Raw genomic sequence first — 21750 nt, 5'->3', positions numbered from 1 at the left:
TCTGTTTGTTTTGTTTTTATAAACAGCCTTTATTGGGCTCATGGGTCCTGAGGGCCTCTGTGGATTTGTCAGCTTTCTTCTCCATGTTCTTCTCCGCCCGTTTCTGCAGCCTCATGAGCTGTTTCTTCTTCTGGTTGTGGGTTTTGGCCTTCTTCCTCTTCTCCTCGCTGTCACTGCCTGGTACTTCCAGTCAGCCTTGTGAGCCAAGGCGCCCCAGGTAGGCAAACTCTCTCATGAGCTTCAGATGCAGAGTCTTGGGGGCAGCAGGAACCCCCACCTGGTTTTCCTGTCATGGGCAGTGGAATTCCATCGAACACCTCGGAGGGTCTAGGGCAGCCTGGCCTCACTGGATCTTGTGGGCAGCGGCCCTGCACCGTCCACTAGAAGACACTGCCAGGGGGCGGGAAATAATAGGGGCCTCAGCATGGTTGATGTTCATCCACCTGTGGAATAAGGCTGGGTACATCAGCTTGTTTCTGTAAAAATGAGAAATGTTGACGCCCTCGCAGGGCATCACCAACTTCCATCCCAGCATTACCTGCTTAGCCACATCGGCTGCCAGGTGCCCCGGGAGGCGACCTCAGCCTCCAGCACCGGGATCTGCCCCTCTGCCACCTGTGGCAGTGGCCTGGGAAATGGAATATCAGCTATTGGGAACAAAGCATTCAAAATCTCTCATGATAAAGTGGATGTGTCCGTTTCTGTTGAATTTTGCTTTACGTATATTTGAGGCTATAAGAATCATCCATATTTAGAATTTTTACATTCTTACGGAGTCCAAATTTTTATCATTATATGGTGACCTTTTCATCTCTAGTAGTACATTTCACCTTAATAATAATAGGACTGTATCAGCTGTCGTTTGGTTAAGTTGCCACTGGGATTTTTCTTCATCCTTTGGTTTTAAACTTTCTGTGTACTATCCTTGCATTTTCAGGTGTCTTTCTTGTAAACAATAAGGATCTTTTTTTGTTGTTGTTGGTTTTACTTTGTTTTTAAATCTAGTGTGATATTGTCATTTAACTGAAGAATGTCATTTGTTTACATTTTCATAATTATTAATATATTTGGGATGATTTCTGCTTAGTTTTTACATTTGTTCTGCTTTTAAAAAACATTTTGGTCTTATTTTTGAATTGCTTGATTTTTAAAAAATGTGTTTCCTGCCTACTAGCATAAAATTTAAACTCTCTATGATTAATTTTGTAGTAGTTAACATAGAGTGATTTAACAGGCATACTAACGTTTATAGTTAAGTATTTTTATCCTCCTACCAATTAAGACATCAAGACCTTAAAATTCTTTAATTAATTTTTGCACTTTTCTAACTTATACATTACAGTTAGCTAATATTTTAAATTTATCTCCTGTTAGTAAATCCATCAGATAAGACAGTTGTTGTTTTATAAAATATTCTGTGGATTTATCTACACGCTTTCAATGTCTGTGCTCACTGTTCTTTCTTGCATCTCTGGTTGCTTTTCAGATGTTCACCATTCTTGTTCTATTGCTTTACTGTCATATATCTCAATGAAGATTATTTTAAACATTCATTTTGCTTCATATTCTTTGGGATTCCTGAATCCCAATTGATGCCTTTTATGAAATAAGGATTTTTAATTTATGACCTCTTCTCCATTCCTTTTCCTATTATGCCTTTTTGGAATGAACACAATTAGATGTATGCTTTACTTTTTCATTCTATCCTCCACGTCTCTTAATCTTCTTTTTAACATTTTTCATCTCTTTGCCTGTCTGTGCTGTTCCATGCAGTTTCTTTTGATCTTTCTTAAAGCCATTGAATCTCCTACTAGTTGTGTGCAATCTGATATATAATCTAGCCATTTAGGTTTTGTTTTTAAAATTTCAGTGACAGTATTTTATATTTCTCTATGTACTGTTTGGTTCTTTTTCTAATGAACTTGATTTAATAGCCCTTTTCCTTGTTCATATCTGTCTGTCATTTTTATTTCTTCAAACATATGAATCATAATTGTTTCTTCTTGTGTTTTTTGAGAGGCTGTTATTTCTGTGACAATCACGAAAGGTTTCTTGTGTGATGTCTGATACTTGATTGTGAATCTTGCTCCAAGATTTTCCTTTTTTTGGGTTCCATGCAAATCATCCTCCTTCCGGCCATCCTGCCTTTCCTTAGGTATGGAAATGCCTCCATAGGGTCTTAGCTGCCCTTTCCAAGCCAGGCCTTGGTCAGATTGCCAGGTCCTGATTTTCTTGCTTGTCTAGGGAAGAATTCCTTCTCTAGATTCCCTCTTCTCTATATTTCAGGGTCAATCCCTGAGGAGGCCTTTTCTCTGGGTACCCTGATAACTTAGGATCTTGGTATGGAAACTTGTTCAACTTATTGTACCAGCTCTCAGGGGCAGGGGAGTATTTGTCAGTACCAAAAGACATCTAGTAAGTTTTATCAGGTGAAGAAAAGCAATAGTAATTAGAGGAATATCTCTGGGGACTGAGCACTAAACATCTGTTTGTTCTTATTTCCCTCCCAAATTTTGGAATTTTATTAACAAGGAAACAAAGGCTGAGAAAAGATAACAAATATGGCCAAAGGCCACACATTTAGTAAGCAATAAAGACAGAATTTGAACCCAGGGCTCCCTCCAAAGCCCGAATGCATTTGTCTGTATGTGCATGTATGTGCACACACACGTGTGTTCTTCCTGGGTTTTTTTCCTGATACTCCCACAATAATAGTGATAGTTTTCCAAATGTCAGACCTGACAGCCTGCAGTTTGAAGATCGGGTTCTAACCTATGGACTACATCAGTTCTGATATTTTAGAGGTGAGACCTGTGTCAACTGTCATCCTGGTTTTGTAATGAGTAATTTTTACATTTATAAGAGCCGTGTTTCATAAATGGAACATTTTTTCTTACTAAAAAAGATACATGGCCCTTGACCTTCCTTAATGGTTAGAGAATAGGAAGTGAAACTCCACTCCCACAGGGAGTCTGTGGGGTAAAGGGCATGGCAGTGGGCAGGGAATCGGAGACAGGATGCCCCCACCACACCTGCATGTCCTTGGGCAGGTGGCTTCCTTCAGCTTGGCCTTCTGCAAATTAGGTCCCCAGTCTCCAGGGAGGAGGGAAGGAGGCTGTGGGCCTTGGAGTCAGGCTGGCTTGCTCTGTTCCTTGGTGGCTGTGTTCTTTGGCTCTGCTACATTCTTTCTCTAATCTTCTATCTCCTGATTTGAAGACAGGGATAATAGTATCTACACTGAGGACTGCTGTGAGGTGAGGATTGAAGACGGTGATGGTGGTAGAGTGATCACAGCTTCTTCTTAAGCATGTGTGTGCCAGACACTGTGCTCAGCTTTTTACAGTGGACTACTCTTCAGTTTGTTTAGTCTTTATGATAACTATAATTTAAGGAGATGACACAGAGATGACATGTTATGCAACTCCCAAAGTATATATATGGTGTCCAAAATACATCGTATATCTCTACGAAATATACACCGTGCCAAACACCCCCACACCAAACACACTACAGACACATCACACACATACATACATATACCATACGTACACAAAACACACACACCACACATTAAGCATACACCTTGCAAGTACTGGCATACCACACACACCCACACACCACCCCTACACACCACACAGCACCTGGCATACACGCATGAATACACTCCACACATACCACCTATATACCTACATGCACACACCACGTGACACTCACAAATATCGCACATACACATATACCACATATCCACACTACATACACACCCCTCGGCAGCCCATCAGCCACAGTGCAGGTCTGGAGGTGAAAGTGGAGCGGGAACAGGGTCAGACTGTGGTGGGCCTTGCTAAACCCTACACGAGACCATTTCACTTTTATTTCACTTTTACCCTATAGGCAATGTGGGGCTAGGGCAGTCTCTGGGCAGGGCTCTGGCATCCTGGGGTTACAGGTTATGAGGACTGCTTTACAACTGGTGCTGTGTATAGCTCAGAGAAGAGCCCCCTCCAAAGCAGGGCATCTCTTCTCCTTCTTGCTTCTGCCTTAGCACATGGCTTCTCCCAGCCCCTGCCAGGCCTCGCGGGCTGACTTTTATTCCTTACGTCAGCCAAAGGAGCAATCTCTGTCACCTTTACCTTGAACTTAAGTTGTGGCTATAACTTATAACCCTAAGGGGACATCGTTTCAACAGGAATGTGGTGTGCTCCAGACAATGCTTAAGTATTAAGGGAGCACTCTGGAGGCCAGAGCCCCTAAATACTCATTCCTCTGGCTCTGCTGCTGAGCATCCTGCAGCTTTATCCTAATCACTCCTGTTGAAACAATGTCCCCTGTGGGTATGGATTGTATCTGTCACTTAAGTTTGTTAGAGGTAATCCTTGCGAGTTTGATGTTTCAGCCAGTTCACTGGGGAAGGGTGGGGACAGTGCAGTTCCTGGGCAGTTCATATGAAGGCCACACTGGCCTTTGCAAGGCACAGATGTGACCCTGTCATTCACACTCGGAAGCCTCCAGTGCTTCCCCCTGGTTCCCAGGAGGGAATCAGACATTGCGAGTATAGGCCACACAGTCCTGAGGGTCCCACCTGCCCATGGCATCACTAGACTAGCACCTTGCAGCCGTGTTTCAGACTCAGATTTCATATATGCCCTTTACTCTACCTGGGATGACTTTCCTGTCTTCACTCTGCCTGGACAGTTGCTTTCTGCTTTTGTCTCGGTTTAGATGTCGCTTCTTCCAAGAAGCCTACCCTGGCTGCCACATCCCCATCCTGTGGGCCAAATCAGATCCCACTACCTCACATGTCCTCAGCACCCTCAGCACTGATCACGGTGCAAGTCAATCATTAATTGTGTAACCTCCTTGGTTTCTTATTTGTGTGGTGCACGTTTGCCCACTTGAGCATATCTGAAACCAGGATGTTTCCATTTAAATGAATGCCATAACCTATAAACCATCCATTAAAATAGATGCCAAGGACATGAGCTACTTAAGTTGTCTCTTCCCCATCTGCCAACAAAGCTACTGTACATCTCTTGATCTTTGGCTTCTTACCATGGTGGAAACGAGGTGGCGTTTACATTTCTTTCTTCTGCTTCAGCGGTGAGGCCCGTGTGAGCATGGACTGGGTCTGTAGCTCCCAGTCTACCTCAGGGAGCCCCATGAATGGTCACTGAGTAGAATACAGGCATGAATGAATTGAAATGGGCAGGACAGGAGGAAAGGCAGGGGGGTTTGCCAAGGCAGATAGTCTTGGACTCTCGTGCCTGGCATCCTGAAGACACCCGATGTGCAGTGGTCCTGCAACTGCTTCAGATGCGGCTGCTCCTCCCTGCTCCTCTCCTGGGATCCCACCTCACAGAGACATGAGTGGAGTGTCATGCTTGTATAGTGGGGGCTCCAGCAAGGGCAGCCCCAGAAATTGAGAGGATACAGAGAAGTACACCTAATGAAGTCTGGGGAGGTCAGAGAGGCATTCCTGGATTAGGAGAACACTGAGCTAAACATTGCAAGATGAGACTTATCTGGACTGAGATGGGTTGAGAAGGCATAAAGGTGAGACTCAAAAGCAACTGTGTTGAGTAAGATTTGTTCTAGCCTTCTGTAGGCGTTGCTCAGACTTCGAGCTGTAGTAGGGCTTTAAGCTCTAGGGATGAATGGGCAGAGATGATGGAGAGAGGCAAAGAAAGGAGAGAGACAAATGAGCTGTTAGTCCCTCCTTCCAGGGATGGCAGTAGCTTGAACAGGAGAACATTTTGAGAACTATTTAGGATATAACTTTGCCTGTCCTTGAAAACCAATTTGATGAGAGTATGTGAGAGAGAGGGGTTGGTATCAGCCCCTGAGAGAGAAGCCCTGGAGGTTTGGAAGAGGATGGTGGCTGTCTGGAGTAATCAGCATGGACTGCCCAAATGAGACCATTTTGCTTTTAAGTTTCTAATGCGTCCCTCAAGTATCCACAGGCCTTAGTTACAGGTGATAGGTATTAATCTTGCTCCCTGAATTTTGACAGAGTTGCCGATAGGGGACAGTCTGACTTCCATATCTAAGCAGGTCAAATACCAGGACTGGAGCAGCCATCCTGTCTGACGTGCAGCTGCTGTGGGTGCAGGATTTGATAGCCAAGCTCTGGGGCTGTGTGACATGATGAGGCTTCACTGATTCACATCCTGGAAAGCCTCCTAGGTTTCTTCAAATGAGATGCAAACTTTGGCCACGCATCCCTCACACCACCACTGGCTCCCAAAGATACAGGTGCTTTGAGATTTGCACTTTTGATTACAACTTTCTGTTGTAGCCGCAGGTCCCTTGCGAGATACAAGCCATCTGGGAACACCAGGTCCGGTGGGGGATCAGTGACTGCCCCCGCTTGGGATCTAGAACCTTGTCTTCATTCCTGCTCTGTCAATCCCTACCTTACAGCAATGCTTCTCACAGTGTGGCCTGTAGACCACCCGCATCAGAATCCGTTGTAGAGTTGCACAAAAATATAGTTGTGTAAACTAGATTTCCTGATTCACAGTCCCTGCGGCTGAAATTTAGGGCTCTGTTTTTAAAAAGGTCCTCTTGTTATTTGTAAGCACATTAAAGTTTGAGAACTGCCGCAGGTGCTAGACATCTTTTTCTTTAAATTTTTTTTTTAGAAACTTAGCTTTATTCACAGAGGTGAAATTCACAGAACATAAAATTAACAGTCTTAAAGCAAACAATTTCATAGAATTTAATGCATTCACAGTGTTGTCAAAGACCACTTCTATCTAATTCAAAACAATGTTGTCATCCCAAAAGGAAAACCCATACTAATTCCCATTCTTTTCTCCAATCCCTGGGCTACCACCAAGCTGTTCTGTGGATTAATGTATTCTGGATAAATCATCTGTAATTGGAATCGTATAGTAGGTGGCCTGTGGTGTCTGGCTTCTTTCAAGTAGCTTAATATTTTTGAGATTCATTTACATTGTAACATTTATCAGTACTTCTTTCCTTTTTATGATAAAATACTATTCCATTGCATGGGTACATACCGTAATTTGTTTAACCATTCATTTGTTGATGAACATTTGGGTTATTTCCTTTGGTTATTGTAATTAGTGCTGCTATGAACATTCATGTTCATGTATTTATTTGAGTACTTGTTTTGAGTTCTTTTGATTATCTACCTAGGAGTAGAATTTTAGCTCAAATGGTAATTCTATGTTTAACTTTCTGAGGAACTGTCAAACTGCCTGTTTTCACAGCAGCTGAACCAATTTTGCATACCCACCAACAATATAAGAGATTTTCAATTTCTCCACAAGCTTGCCAATATTTATTTTCCTTTAAGAATTTTTTTTTAGCTATTCTAATGGGTGTGGAGTATCTTATTGTGATTTGTGATTTTGATTTTTATTCTTCTAATGGCTAATAATGTTGAATTTTTTATGTGCTTTTTGGCCATTTGTATATTTTTTGTGGGGGAAATATCTATTCAAGAGCTTGGGCCATTTTAAAATTGGGTTGTTTCTCTTTTTGCTGCTAAGTTGTATGAATTCCTTACACATTGTGGCTACTAGACTCTTAAAAGAAATATGATTTGCCAATATTCTCTCTCATTCTGTAGGTTGTCCTTTCACTGTAATAACGTCCTTTGATACACAAAAGTTTTCAGTTTTGATGAAGTCCAATTTACCCATTTTTTTTCCTTCTGTTGCTCTTGTTTTTGGCATTATATGTAAAATTCCAATGCCAAATCTGAGGTCATAAAGATTTACCACTGTGTTTTCTCCTAAAAATTTTGTCTCGGCTCTTGTGTTTAGATCATCAATTCATTTTGAGTTAGTTTTTGTATATGGGAAGAGGTCAGGGTTGGACCTCATTCTTTTGCTTATAGCTATTCAATTGTTCTGCTACCATTTGGTGAAGAGTCCATTCTTAAATTTTCTTTGGAGCCTTGTTGAAAATCAAGGGGCCATAGATACGTGAGTTTGCCTATGGATTCTCAATCCTATTTCCTTGATCTCTAGATTTATCCTTATGCCACTTCCACTCTGTTTTGATTATGTAGCTTTGTAGAAGGGTTTGAACTCTGGAAATGGGAGTTGTCCAACTTTGTCAAAATATTGTTTTGGCTTCTTAGGGTTTCCTACAATTCCCCATGAATTTGAGGAACAGCTGTCACTATCTGGCATGAGGCTAGCTGTAGGCTTTTCATAAAGGCCCTTTATCATGTTGAGGAAGTTATTATCTATTTCTAGTTTTTGGAGTGTTTTTATCATGAAAGAGTGTGGGATTTTGTCAAATGCTCTTTATGAGTCAAATCAGGTGATCATCTGGCTTTTTGCCTGTGTCTATTAACGTGGTGCATTTTGTTGACTGGTTTTCTTATGTTGGACTACTCTTGCATTTCTAGTATAAATCATAATTGGTCATGGTATATAATCCTTTTAATATGCTGTGGAATTTAGTTTGCAAGCATTTTGTTTAGAATTGTGCGTGTATGTTCATCAGGGACATTGATCTCTTAGATATTGGTAGCTTTTTTTTTTTTCTGTATTGTGTTTGTGTGCCTTCAATATCAGAGTAAAACTACAGACTTCCTTGCTGGTCCTGGAATATGCCAGACATACTCCTTCTTTGGGGCTTTGCAATGGCTCTTCCCTTTGCTTGAAATGCTTTCCCCGTGGATGTCTGCATCCCCTCTTTCAGTTTTGCCCTTCTTAACGAGGCCAAGTGTGCCACTCAAATTAAAATTGCAGTTTACTCTCTTTCCCTGTACAAGCATTCTCAATTCTCCTTCTTTGCTCTTCATTTTCTCAATAGCACTTACCATTTCATATTTATTAGTATATTACTATGTTATATATTAATATATTATATTATGTTATATTTATTATATTATATTATTATATTTATTATAATATATTAAGTATATTAATATTTAAATCAAATATGATAAATATATTAAATACATTAATTATAATATAATAAATATATTTATTATATTATAATTATATTATATTTATTATAATTATTATTTTAAACTTATTTATTATCTTTATCTTTTTTGTGGGGGGACTGAGTCTCGCTCTGTCACCAGGCTGGGGTGCAATGGCGCAATCTTGGTTCACTGCAACCTCCACCTCCCGGGTTCAAGCGATTCTCCTGTTTCAGCCTCCCAAGCAGCTGAGATTACAGGCATGCACCATCACCTTCGGCTAATTTTTGTGTTTTTAGTAGAAACGGGGTTTCACCATGTTGATCATGATAGTCTCAATCTATTGATCTTGTGATCTGCCCACCTTGGCCTCCCAAGGTGCTGGGATTATAGGCATGAACCACCGTGCCAGGACCATTATGTTTATCTTTATGTCTACACCCTTCCCCTCATACCCCGGTCATGGCTTTTAGTTTGTTTAGTTTACAGATGTATCTAGAGTGCCTGAGTAGTGCCTGGAAAATAATAAAGGGTCAGTATTTGCTCAGTTGGTTTAAATAAATTACCCCAAATGACAAGGAAAACTCCTGAGCTCCTTAACTACTCTGAGGACTGAAAACAATCTCACTTTGCATGTGAGAGCAGCAGGATGGGCACAGGGTTGGAAAATCAGGTGTTTGTAATTTGGGATTAGCCTATAGTTTAATATTATTATTTCAATTCACATACCGTAAAAGTCTCTTTTTTGGCCTATAGTTCTATGGGTTTTAATTCCTGTGTAGAGTCACATGACTACCCCAATCAAGAAACAGAGCAGTCCTATCACCTGGAATAGCTCCCAGATATTTTCCCACATAGTAAAATCTTTTCTCCACACCATCCCAAAAAACACAGATCTTTCCCTATAGTTTTGTCTTTCCAGAATACCATACGTGGAAGCATACATGTGTAATCTTTTGAACCTGGCTTTTTTCAAGCAGCATAAGGCCTTTGAGATTCACTCATTTTGTGTGTATCAGTAGTTCATACATTCCTGTTGCTGAGTAGTTTTCCACTGTAGAGAGGCAAACGTTTTCTCCCAGCCTATAGCTTGTCTATCCATCTTTAAACAGGGTCTTTCACAGATTGAAGGTTTTAAATTTTGATGAAGTCTAATTCATCATTTTTTTCTTTTATGGATTGTTCTTTTATGTCATATCTAAGATCTCTTTGCCTAACCCATGATCATGAGGATTTTCTCCTGTGTTTTCTTCTAAAAGTTTTACAGGTCTATAATCCATTTTCAGTTCATTTCTGTACAATGTGTGAGGTTTAGGTTGAGATTCATTTTTTGTTGTTTGTTTTTGCATATGGATGTCCAATTCTTCCAATGTCATTAGTTGAAAATATTATCTTTTTTCCATTGAATTGTCTTTATAACTTTGTAAAATGAGTTAGCCATATTTATGTAGGTCTTTGGACACTATTTCATTTAATTGACTTACGTGTCTAGCTTTTCACTAGTACTGTCTTGATTACTATAACTTTGTAAGATATCAAATGAGAGCTCTCCAAAGTTACTCTTTCTTCTCAACTTTGCTTTGTTGATTTCAGTTCCCTTATCTGTGGCTGTCCTTGTACCATATAAATGCTAATGATCAGCTTGCCTGTATCTACAAAAGTTTCTGCTGGGATTTTTATTGGAATTGCATTAAATTTATAGATCAATTTGGAGAAAATTGACAATTTAACTATATTAAATCTTCAAACACAAACACAATGTGCTTTTCTGTTTATTTAGGTCTTTAATTGTTTCCATCAAAGTCTGTTGTATTTAGTATAGAGCCTGAACATATTTTTGTAGATGTATACCCGAGTCTTTTGTTGAACACACTTCCAAATTGTATTTAAACTTTTTTGGTTTCTAATTTTTCACTTCTAGTGTTTAGGAATGTGATTAACTTTTGTATGTCAACTATTATTCTGAGACTTTGTTAAATTTAACTATTTGTTCTAGAAGTTTTCTTTTTTTATGGATTCATTGGGATTGTCTATGAAGACAATTGTGTCACCTGTGACTAGTGCAAGTTTTTGATCTTCCTTTCCAATCTGTATGTTCCAGTATTACATCCAATAGCACTGGAGAGACCCTTGCCTTGTTCTTAATCTTACGGGAGAAAGTCTTCAGTCTTTGCCACTGAGTATAACATCAACTATGGGATTTTTGTAGATGCCCATTACTAGGTTATAAACAATCCCTTTGAATTTACTGAGTTTTTTTTTTTTTCATCATGAGCAGATTTTGAATCTTTCAAATGCTTTTTATGCATTAAATGATACTATTATGTGATTTTATTAATATGGATCATGTTGACTGATTTTTGAGTATTGAACCTGCCTTGTATTTGTGGGATAGTCCAATTGGCCATAGTGCCCTCATTATTTTGTATATAGCTAGATATTATTTGCTGATCGTTTGTTGAGAATATTTTTAGGGATACTGACATGTAGTTTTTTTATACTGTGTTTTTCTTTCAATATCAGGGTAATTCTGGCTTTATAAAGTGAATTGGGAAGTGTTCCATTCTCTTGTATTTCTTTAAAGTAGTTGCGTAGAACTTGTGTTATTTCTCATTGAATGTGTGGTAGAATTTGCCACTGAAAACTCTGAGCCTGAAGTTTTCTTTGTGGAAAGGTTTTTAGCTACATATTCAGTTTTTGTAATAGCTATAAATGATTTAGGTAACTCATTTCTTCTTGATGAGTTTGGGAGTTTGTGACTTTAAAGAAAACTATTTGAAAGTAGTTTGTGACTTTGAAGGAACAATTACTGAGAGGAGAGTGTTGAAGACTCCAACTATAATTGTGAATTTGGCCATTTAATCAAAGTTGTCAACCGTATGTGTACAGAGTTATTTGCAGTAATTTCTTATTATCCATTTAATATCTGTGGGGTCTGTAGCAGTACTCTCTCATTCCTGATTTTGATTATCTGTGTCTTCTTCCATTTTCTTTGTTAGGTTAGCTAGAGACTTTTCAATTTTTAAAATGTTTTCAAAGAACCAGATTTTTTACTTGTTATTTTCTGTATTATTTTTTGGTTTTTAATTTCATTGATTTTTTTTCTTTATTATTGTATTTCATCTGCTCACTTTGGATTTATTTTTCTCTTTTTAAAAATGGTATATTCGTGTGGAAGCTTAGATTGTTGATTTGAGACCTTTTTTGTTTTGTAATGTAAGCATTTAATTCTATAAATGTCCCTCTAAGCACTGCTATGACAGTATTATACACATATTTCTATACATTCTTTAAAACTTAAGGCCAAAATATTTTAAAATTTTTCTTAAAACTTTATCTTCAGCCCATAAGTTATTTTAATTCCCAAGTACTTGGTGATTTTAAATTTATCTTTCTATTATTTGTCTTTAATTTAATTCTGTATGGCCAGAGAACATACTTTGTATGACTTTACCTATTTGAAATGTTTTAAAGTTTGTTTCATGATCCAAGTTTGTAGTATAGCCTATTTTGACAAATGTTCCTTGGGAAATATTTGAGAAGAATATATATTCTGTAGTTGTTGGGAGGAATGTTTATAAATGTCAATTACATCAGTTGGTTGATAATGCTGTTCAGTTGTATATGCTTAGTGATTTTCTGTTTACTTTATCAGTTACTGAGAGAAGAGTGTTGAACTCTCCAACTATAATTGTGGATTTGGCCATTTGTTCTTTCAGATCTGTGAGTTTTTCTTTATGAATTGTGATGCTCTGTTGTAAAGTGCAAACACATTTGGAATTGTTATGCCTTCTTTAATCATCAAGTCATATAATCTGTTTATATTTTGAGTCATTTTCTTTGCTTTGAAGTCTATATTCCCTGATATGAATAGAGTCAAACCAGGTTTCTTTTGATGAGTGTTAGGATGGTATAAATTTTTCTGTCCTTTACTTTTAATCTATCATAATATTTAATGATGGCAAATAGCTTCATTTTTATTTCTTTTCATTCTGACAATATGTGTCCATCAATTTGTAACTTAACTTTTCTACTTAACTTTTAACAGTCTGCTTAGAATTAACATTTTACTACTTCAAATGGATTATAGAAAGCTTACCTCTATGCAGTTTCCTTTATCTTTCCTTATTTTTGTGTGGCTGTCTTATGTATTGCATCTAATACAGTGTCACTTTCAACCATCATACTTAAACTCAAGAACTTAAGAGGAGAACACTAATAGTGTATTACATTTATCCAAGTATTTACCATTTCTGTTGCTGTTTCTTCATTCCTGAAGTTTTCTTTCATTAGTTTATTATTATTTTCCTACCATCGGAATCACTTTTTAAACTATTATTCTTAGAACAAGCCTTATGCCAAGAATCTGTCTTCCTTCATCTGGGAATGCATTTATTTTGCCTTCATTCCTGAAGCAAATGGATATGGAATTCTGTGTGTACTTTTGAAGCACTTTAAAAATGTTGTTTCCCTGACTTCTGTTTCCTTATGAGAAAATCCACAGTCATTCAAATTGTCATTCCCCTAAATGTAATGTATTTTTTTCTCTGGCTGCTTTCAAGATTTTTAAAATTGTCTTTAGGGCTCAGCAGTTTGCTTATGCTGTGCCTGGGCGTAAATTTTTTTTTGTTTATTTTATTTAGGTTTTGCTAAGCTTCTTGAATCTTTAAGGTTATATATTTTACACACTTTGAAGAAAGAAGCACTAAAAACTTCTCAACACTTTTTCTTTTGTACCATACTCTTTCTCTTCTCCTTTGAGGATCTAATGACAAAAATGTTAGATCCTTTGTTATACATGACCTTGAGTCTGTTTTTAATTTTAGTAATCTTTTTCATTTTTGTTGTTCACATTAGGCAACTTCTATTGCTCCATCTTCACACTCAGGGACTCTCCTTTCATCTCATTCTCCTATTGTTCTCATTCAGTGAGTTTTAGAAAATTTCAGGTGTGTTTGATTCATTTTTATTGCTTTCATTTCTTTTTTTTTTTTTTTTTTTTGAGATGGAGTTTCGCTCTTGTTACCCAGGCAGGAGTGCAATGGTGCAATCTCGGCTCACCGCAACCTCTTCCTCCTGAGTTCAGGCAATTCTCCTGCCTCAGCCTCCTGAGTATCTGGGATTACAGGCACACACCACCATGCCCAGCTAATTTTTTGTATTTTTAGTAGAGACGGGGTTTCACCATGTTGACCAGGATGGTCTCGATCTCTTGACCTCGTGATCCACTCGCTTTGCCCTCCCAAAGTGCTGGGATTACAGGCTTGAGCCACCGCACCCGGCCTGCTTTCATTTCTTTACTGAAACTTTCTTTTTTTTGGTGTGGGGGGAGCATACGATTTTCATGGATTTGTTTTAAGAAGAGGAAGTCTAAATTCTTAGGTGAAAGAGTTAGGGGAAAATAGAGAAAGAGGTGAGATGCAGGTGAGTGGAAGATAAATGATGGTATAGGGTCCCTGAGAGATCAGGGCATGGTGGAATTCAAGGTACTGGTTTTTTTTCTTTTTCTTTTTCTTTCTTTCTTTCTTTTTTTTTTTATAAGAAAAAGAATAAAGAAGAGGAAGAAAGAGAAAGAGGAAGAGGGAGAGAGGATGGGGGTATTGCTTTATTGCCCGGGCTAGAATGCAATCTAAATATGGGTATGCCTATAATTGTCCTATAATGGAGACATAAAAGAAAATGAGGGAAGAGAATAACAAATAAGGAGCCAACCAACATTTCGTTTAAACTTCTAAGTTGATATGATGTGGTTCTGATAAGACTGTATATTTTGTGTATTTAAAGTGGAGAGTTCTATAAATGTTAATTACATTTACTTGTTCCAGATCTGAGTTCAAGTCCTGGATATCGTTGTTAATTTTCTGTCTCATTGATCTGTCTAATATTAATGTTGAAGTCTCCCACTATTATTGTGTGGGAATCTACCTGTATTGGGTGCATATATATTTAGGATCTTTAGCTCTTCTTGTTGTTGCATTGATCCTTTTACCATTATATAATGTCCTTCTTTGCTTCTTTTGATCTTTGTTGCTTTAAAGACTATTTTATCAGAGGCAAAAATTGTAACTTCTGCTTTTTATTTATTTATTTTAGCTCTCTGTTTGGTTGGTAAATCTTTCTCCATTCCTTGTTTTGAGTCTTTGTGTATCCTTAAATGTGAGATGGGTCTGGATGCAGCATACTGATGGGTTTTAGTTTTTTATTTAAATTGGCTGTCTGTCTTTGGATTGGGGGATTTAGTCGATTTAAATTTAGAATTAATAATGACATATGTGAGTTTAATACTGCAATTTAATATTAGCTGGCTATTTTGCCCATTAGTTGATGTAAATTCTTCATTTTGTTGATGCTCTTTTTAGTATTTTTTAGAAAAGCTGATACTGTTTGTTCCTTTCTATGTGTAGTGGTTCTTTCAGAAGCTCTTGTAAAGCAGGTCTGGTGGTGATGAAATCTCTGAGTGCTTGTTTATTCAGAAAAAACTTTATTTTTCCTTCACTTATGAAGCTTAGTTTGGCTGGATGTGAAATTCTTGGTTGAAAGTTCTTTTCTTTAAGGATGTTGAATATTGGTCCCCAGCCTCTTCTGGCTTGTAGGGTTTCTGCTGAGAGATCTGCTGTAAGTCTGATAGGCTTCCCTTTGTGGGTGACCTGACCTTTCTCTCTGGCTGCCCTTAGTATTTTCTCCTTCATTTCAACCCTGGTGAATCTGACGATTATGTGCCTTGGAGTTGCTCTTCTTGAGGAATATCTCTGTGGTGTTCTCTGTATTACCTGGAGTTGAATATTATCCTACCTTACTAGGTTGGGAAAATTTTCCTGAATAATATCCTGAAGCGTATTTTCCAGCTTGGATTCATTCTCTTCGTCACATTCAGGTACACCTATCAAGCGTAGATTAGGTCTTTTCACATAGTCCCATAATTCTTGGAGACTTTGCTCATCCGTTTTTATCCTTTTTTCTCTAATCTTGTCTTCTTGTTTTATTTCATTGAGTTGGTCTTCGACCTCTGATATCCTTTCTTCTGCTTGATCAATTCGGCCGTTAAAACTTGTGCATACTTCATGTAGTTCTCATATTGTGTTTTTCAGCTCCATCAATTCACTTATATTCCTTTCTAAATTGTGTATTCTTGTTAACATTTCATCAAACCTTTTTTTTAAAGTTCTTTGTTTCTTTAGATTGAGTTAGAACAAGTTCTTTTAATTCACAGAAGTTTCTCATTATCCACATTTTGAAGCCTGCTTCTGTAATTGGAATACACTCGTTCTCCATCAAGCCTTGTTTCCTTGCTGATGAGGAACTGGGATCCCCTGCTGAGGGAGAGGCGTTCTGATCTTGGGTATTTTCAGCCTTTTTTGGCTGTTTTCTTCTCTTCATTATAAATTTATCCATCTGTGGTCTTTGTATTTACCGTCTTTGTAATTGGGTTTCTGAGTGGACGTCCAACTTACTGATTCTCAGCGCCGAAATCTGAGCAACCCACTGCGCCGACTAAGTCAGCGGCGTTAAGATTGATGGTGCTTTTCTGACTCTGCACCAAGAACCGACGCTCCGAGGCGCCGGCAAAACCGCCTGGCCGGTCACAAGAGTCGCGCTGGCGACCCGTGGGGCTCCTCCGCTGGGAATCTCCTGGTGCGTGAGCAACAAGAATTCATGTGAAGGTGTGGCATCCTCTCATTCTTTGCGCTTTCACTGGGAGCTACAATCCCGAGCTGCTAGTGATCAGCCATCTTGGATCTGTCTCCCCCTCTATTTTTCATTTACTTGAAAAATGTTCCCTCTTACTTCCTGCATTTGGGTTAATAACTGCTTTAAGGGTTTTGTCTGATTGTTCCAACGTCTGTGACATCTCAGCATTGCATTTGTTGGTTGTCTTTTTCCATGTGAGATGTTGAGACTTCTCTGGCTCATTCTATGTTGAACAATTTCAGATTGTATTCTGGACATTTCGAATCTTATGAACTCTGGCCCTTGTTGTCATCTTGTAGAGAATGTTGATGATTTTTTTTTTTTTTTTTTTTTTTTTTTTTTTAAGGCAGGGAACTAGCCCACTTAGATTCAGGTTGCAAATATCTGCCCACCTTCCCTGGACTATCTGGTTCCAGTATCAGTTCAGTTTTCAAATACCTTGCAGGGAGATTTGATGGGCACTCACCTGCCTCAGGCAGTAGCTGTTTTTGCATGGTGGTTTACCTCCTAGTTAGGGTCAGATGCACATGCAGTCAGAACTGAGCCCAGAGATTAATACACAACTTTGTGGTTACACTTTCCTCAGCTTTCTCTTCTTCATCCTCATCTTAATACTTGCAGGAGTCCTTCCCTGCTCTGTCTAGAAAGTTGGGGCTTTGGTTTTTCTGTTCTTACCTGGATCACTGGTATCTGTCTGTGGGGCCACCCAGTAAGGAGAGAAAGGGAGAAAACAGCAATGGGGATTTCACCTACACTCTTGGGACTACAGTTCCTCTGATCAGAGAAAAAGTTTCTTTTCACTGAGAGTTTTAGAGCCTGCCTGGATGCTACTGCTGTTGCTGCTGGTGAGGAAACTGCCTGAAAGAAGGGTTGGGAAAGAATGGAGAAATCAAACAAAGAAAATCCTGGGGGATTTCCTCTATGCTCTGTGACCTGTGGAACCTCCTCCTGCTCCTCAGACCAGAAATGGAAGACTTCTCTTGGAGCTCTTTTCATTATGTCTATACCTGGTGCACAGTTGCGAGTTTTCGGCTATCTGAGTTCACACCAGGGGATGCTACAGCGGGGAAGCCCAGGAAACTCATTGCCAGTTCATGATGCTTGAGTCTGGTCTCCTTCTCTGCTACCATTTGCTTACCAGAGTCCTCCAACAGAGCTGCTCTATGAGTTCTATGATTTTTAGTTGCATTCAGTATTCAGGGGGTGGGACACAGCCGAGTGTGCTTATACCATCTTGAAAGGACCCAGAAGCCCGTGTGTGTGTGTGTGTGTGTGTGTGTGTGTGTGTGTTCAATATGAAATCAGAGCTTTTCAATGTCCCACATATCTGGAGGGAAGGGAAGAAAACCAGGGAACTAACTTCACTGAGCATCAATTATGGGCCAGGCACTGTGCCTTAGAGCACAAAGCATTATTTTATGACTGGAGGGGAAAGTGTGGTATTGTCAACGCCATTGTACAGTTGGGGGAAATTAGGCTTGATGGAGTAGTTCAACGTCACCTAGATAATAAACGGTAGACAGGATGTGTACCATGGTCTGTCTTAGAAAGAAAGATCCAGGGAGCTCAATGAAAAGAGAAAGAAACTGGAAGCCCATGTCTGATGTCTGCCTCTCCCTCTCTCTGCAGGATGGAGGAGGGTGATGCTGCGATCATGCATCCTGGGGTCGTGTGCATCATGGTGAGACTGCTGCCTCGGTTGTACCACAAAGATCACCCACAGGTACCTGGTGCTGAATACGCGTGTTTTGTCATCTTCACATGACTGATCTCTTAAACGCCTCTGCCCCAAGACACCTATTTCCTTTTGCCTGTGTCCTCAGTGCCCTGCGTTAGCGGAGCTCCCCATCGGAAACTCCTATGTATAGTGGGAAACTCCTATATATAGTGGGAAAGTACCAGGGTGTGGTGGATGCTTGATTGAGTTGTAAGCCCACCCTTGCAAGGTCAACCAAAACAGATCACTTCTGTTGACAAAGTGACCTTCTAAGAACAACAGCCAAACCAAAAGCAACTGAAAATAATTGAATCATCATGAAGCAAGTCCCAGGGACTAAGCTCAGTACTGGGCATTGGTGGGAAGGCCTTTGCTCCCTGGCGTGTTCATCCCTCTCCTGGATGCTGGCTGAGATCCTGGCCCTGTGCTCTGTGCAGCTCATGTATAGCTAGCAAGATGAGGATAGACACTGTCCACAGAGTCTGCCTCTGTGATGGGGATGAGGAGGTAGTGACAGCACAAACAGACTAAATAGATGAGCTCACAAATGAATATATAATTACAAATTGCAACAAGTGATAGTATAGGGAAAAAACAGGGTGCTGAGGGAGAAGAATGGGAATGGAGGTGGGAACAGACCTTATTAATCTAATTTAGATAAAGGGGTAGGGGCTGGTCGGGAAGCTCACACCTGTAATCCCAGCACTTTGGGAGGCCGAGGTGGGCAAATCATGAGGTCAGGAGATCGAGACCATCCTGGCTAACACAGTGAAACCCCGTCTCTACTAAAAATGCAAAAATTAGCCAGATGTGGTGGCACGCACCTGTAGTTCCAGCTACTTGGGAGGCTGAGGCAGGAGAATTGCTTGAACCCGGGAGGCAGAGGTTGCAGTGAGCTGAGATCACACCATTGCACTCCAGCCTGGGTGACAGAGTAAAACTCTGTCTCCTCTCTCTCCTACCGAAGAAAAAAACGGGTGGAGGTCAGGGAAGGCATCTCTAGAGGGTGACATGTAAGCAGAGCCCTGAAGGGTGAGTAGCTAGTGTGAATTGGTGGGAAGGGGCATGCTGCTGGTGGCTAGGGCAGAAGCAAATTGGGAGAGCCAACAGCGAGGGCTCCCTGGTCAGGCGATGACGGGGCCAACCGGGCATGCAGGCTTCTGGGAGCCTTGCCAACGTACGTGATAACAAGAAGCCTCTCTCGTGAGTGCGGGGTGACACAATCAGATTTTGTATTAAAAATGTCACTTTGGCTGCTTGGTGGAGAATGGACAGGGAATGAGAGTTGAGGGGAAGGAGGCTCTGCCTGCAGTCCGGGAGATGCGTGGCAGTAGCTGGATGAAGGTGGTGTCTGTGGGAAGGTGTGAAGAAAGGAATCAAGAGACCTGTTATGAGGCAGAATCACAGGCTTCCGAGAAGAGGAGGCTAGAGGTAATGGGGAGACAGAGTCAAGGCGACTCTCAAGTGTCTATCCTGGCAGAACTAACAACCCCATTGCCGAGAGGCAAACTGGTGTGGGTGAGGGCATGGACTAACAGAACAAGGCAAAGTTGGATCCGCACTCTCAAGATAAAGAGTACATACCTTAGAATAAACACCTTAGAAGTTCCAAGAAGGAGCCGGGCAGAGTTGAGGAAGACCTGGGAAGTGCACAACTTCAGGTTTATCAGCAGCAGAGGAAAGGGGATTCACTGGCTTGAGCAGCTACTCTGTCCCGGGCTGATGCTTGGCCCTTTCTTGGCTTATTTAATCCTCTTGCAGTTTTTGTTTGTTTTGTTTTGTTTGTTTTTTTTTTGAGCCAAGTCTCGCTCTTTCGCCAGGCTGGAGTGCAGTGGCGCGACTTCAGTTCCCTGCAACTTTGCCTCCCGGGTTCAAGCAATTCTCCTGCCTCAGCCTCCCAAGTAGCTGGGATTATAGGCATGTGTTACCACACCTGACTAACTTTTTTGTATTTTTAGTAGAGACGGGGTTTCCCCATATTGAGCCAGCTGGTCTCGAACTCCTGACCTTGTAATCGGCGTGCCTCGGCCTCCCAGTGTTGGGATCACAGGCGTGAGCCACCATGCCCTCTGCCTTGCAGTTTTTTCAAGGGCATCATTGCTTGCACTTTAACCAATGGGGAAACATGGATTCAGACAATGCACATGACTCTCAAGGATGCCCAGTTTTGGACCTGGTAGAACATGGTCTTACCTTGGGGCAGGCCTCCTGGTCTTCCCTATACATAGAAGTGGTTTCTGGAGGATGAACAGCGGGCCTGGCACTCCCAGGAAGCAACAAGCAGTCCAGTTTTGCTTTGTCCAGGAGTTCAGAAGGAGGCAACACGTTTGGAGAAGAAATGACTACTAGTTTGCATCATTAGTCACAGCTTAAAAATGACAGTGACCTCATAAAAATATTGCAAGTCCTCTGAGATCAGTGAGAAAAGTGGAGTGGCAGATCAGAAGCTCTGTTTCTGGGAAAGGAAATCTGTAATGTTCGGCACAGGAGCTAAGAAAAGGCTGGGTCACCTGGTTTCATGTGTCTGTGTCCCTTTCTTGGGGACTGGACTTCTTGTTCCAGCTCCTGTCCCCCTGCTGGAGAGTGATGGTAAAGTGCTGGGAAGCCAATGGCAGAGATACATATAACAGTGAGATCTGGGAAAGGAGTAGGCTGGGAGAAACCAGGATAGAAAGTTAACAGTACCCATGTCATTTCTCATGGTTCTGTGGGTCAAGAATTCAGAAGGGCACAGCAGGCGTGGCCTGTCTCCTCCACGTGATGCTGGCGGGGTTGGGCCTCCCAGGATGATCCCTTTAGCCACAGAGGCGGCACCTCGGCAAGGCTGGCTCCCTGGCCAGGGGCTCCTAAGCTGGCTTAGGTAAGTGGTATACCTGGGGCCTTGGTTCAAGCTGTCAGTGGGATCCTGGGGTCTCCTCCACATAACCCTTTCCATCTGGCCTCTGCCCGTGTCCCTCTATGTGGACTCTTCAGCAGGGCACACGGCAGCTTCTGGCCCTGACAGGCACAAAAGCAGGAACTGCCAGGCCTGCCGAGGGCTTAGGCTTAGGAAAAGACAGCGTTGGTCAAAGTTAAGGGGCACAGCTTAGACTCAGTGGGAGGGGACATAAGCCCCTTCTACAGTGAGGGGTAGCAGGTGTGTGTAGGTGAGAGAGGCCTGTGGGGAAGCATCTTTAAAGATCAGTTACTGTAATTATCTTACTCATCTAACAGATGGGTAAAAACATTTCACCCCCAAGTCCTATTTGGAGCCCATGAATTACCTAGATTCTGGGATTTTACATTCTTTACCTTGGTATTTAAGCCAGGACCTACCTGGGGCAATATGGAGACTATTACGCACTAGGGAGCACCTCTGTGCCAGGAATGCTGTTTTCTCCAATCTTCACAGCAACCTTTTGAAGTCCATGAGATGTTCCCCATTCTGCAGGTACTT

The 21750-nt window shown here is 40.8% G+C and overlaps 1 protein-coding gene across 6 annotated transcripts in view; it reads left to right on the top strand.

Annotated features, from left to right (window-relative positions):
* WDFY4 (WDFY family member 4) overlaps positions 1-21750 on the top strand; it is a 304899-nt gene that overhangs the window by 60148 nt on the left and 223001 nt on the right. For all 6 annotated transcript variants that reach the window (XM_074382131.1, XM_074382129.1, XM_074382127.1 and 3 more), the window contains one exon: positions 18227-18320. In XM_074382131.1, the coding sequence (XP_074238232.1) occupies positions 18227-18320 (94 nt within the window). The remainder of the gene's footprint in view (positions 1-18226; positions 18321-21750) is intronic.

Source organism: Saimiri boliviensis, chromosome 12 (genome assembly GCF_048565385.1).
Source record: "Saimiri boliviensis isolate mSaiBol1 chromosome 12, mSaiBol1.pri, whole genome shotgun sequence".
NCBI lineage: Eukaryota > Metazoa > Chordata > Mammalia > Primates > Cebidae > Saimiri > Saimiri boliviensis.
This window is presented reverse-complemented; position numbering and strand designations above follow the sequence as displayed.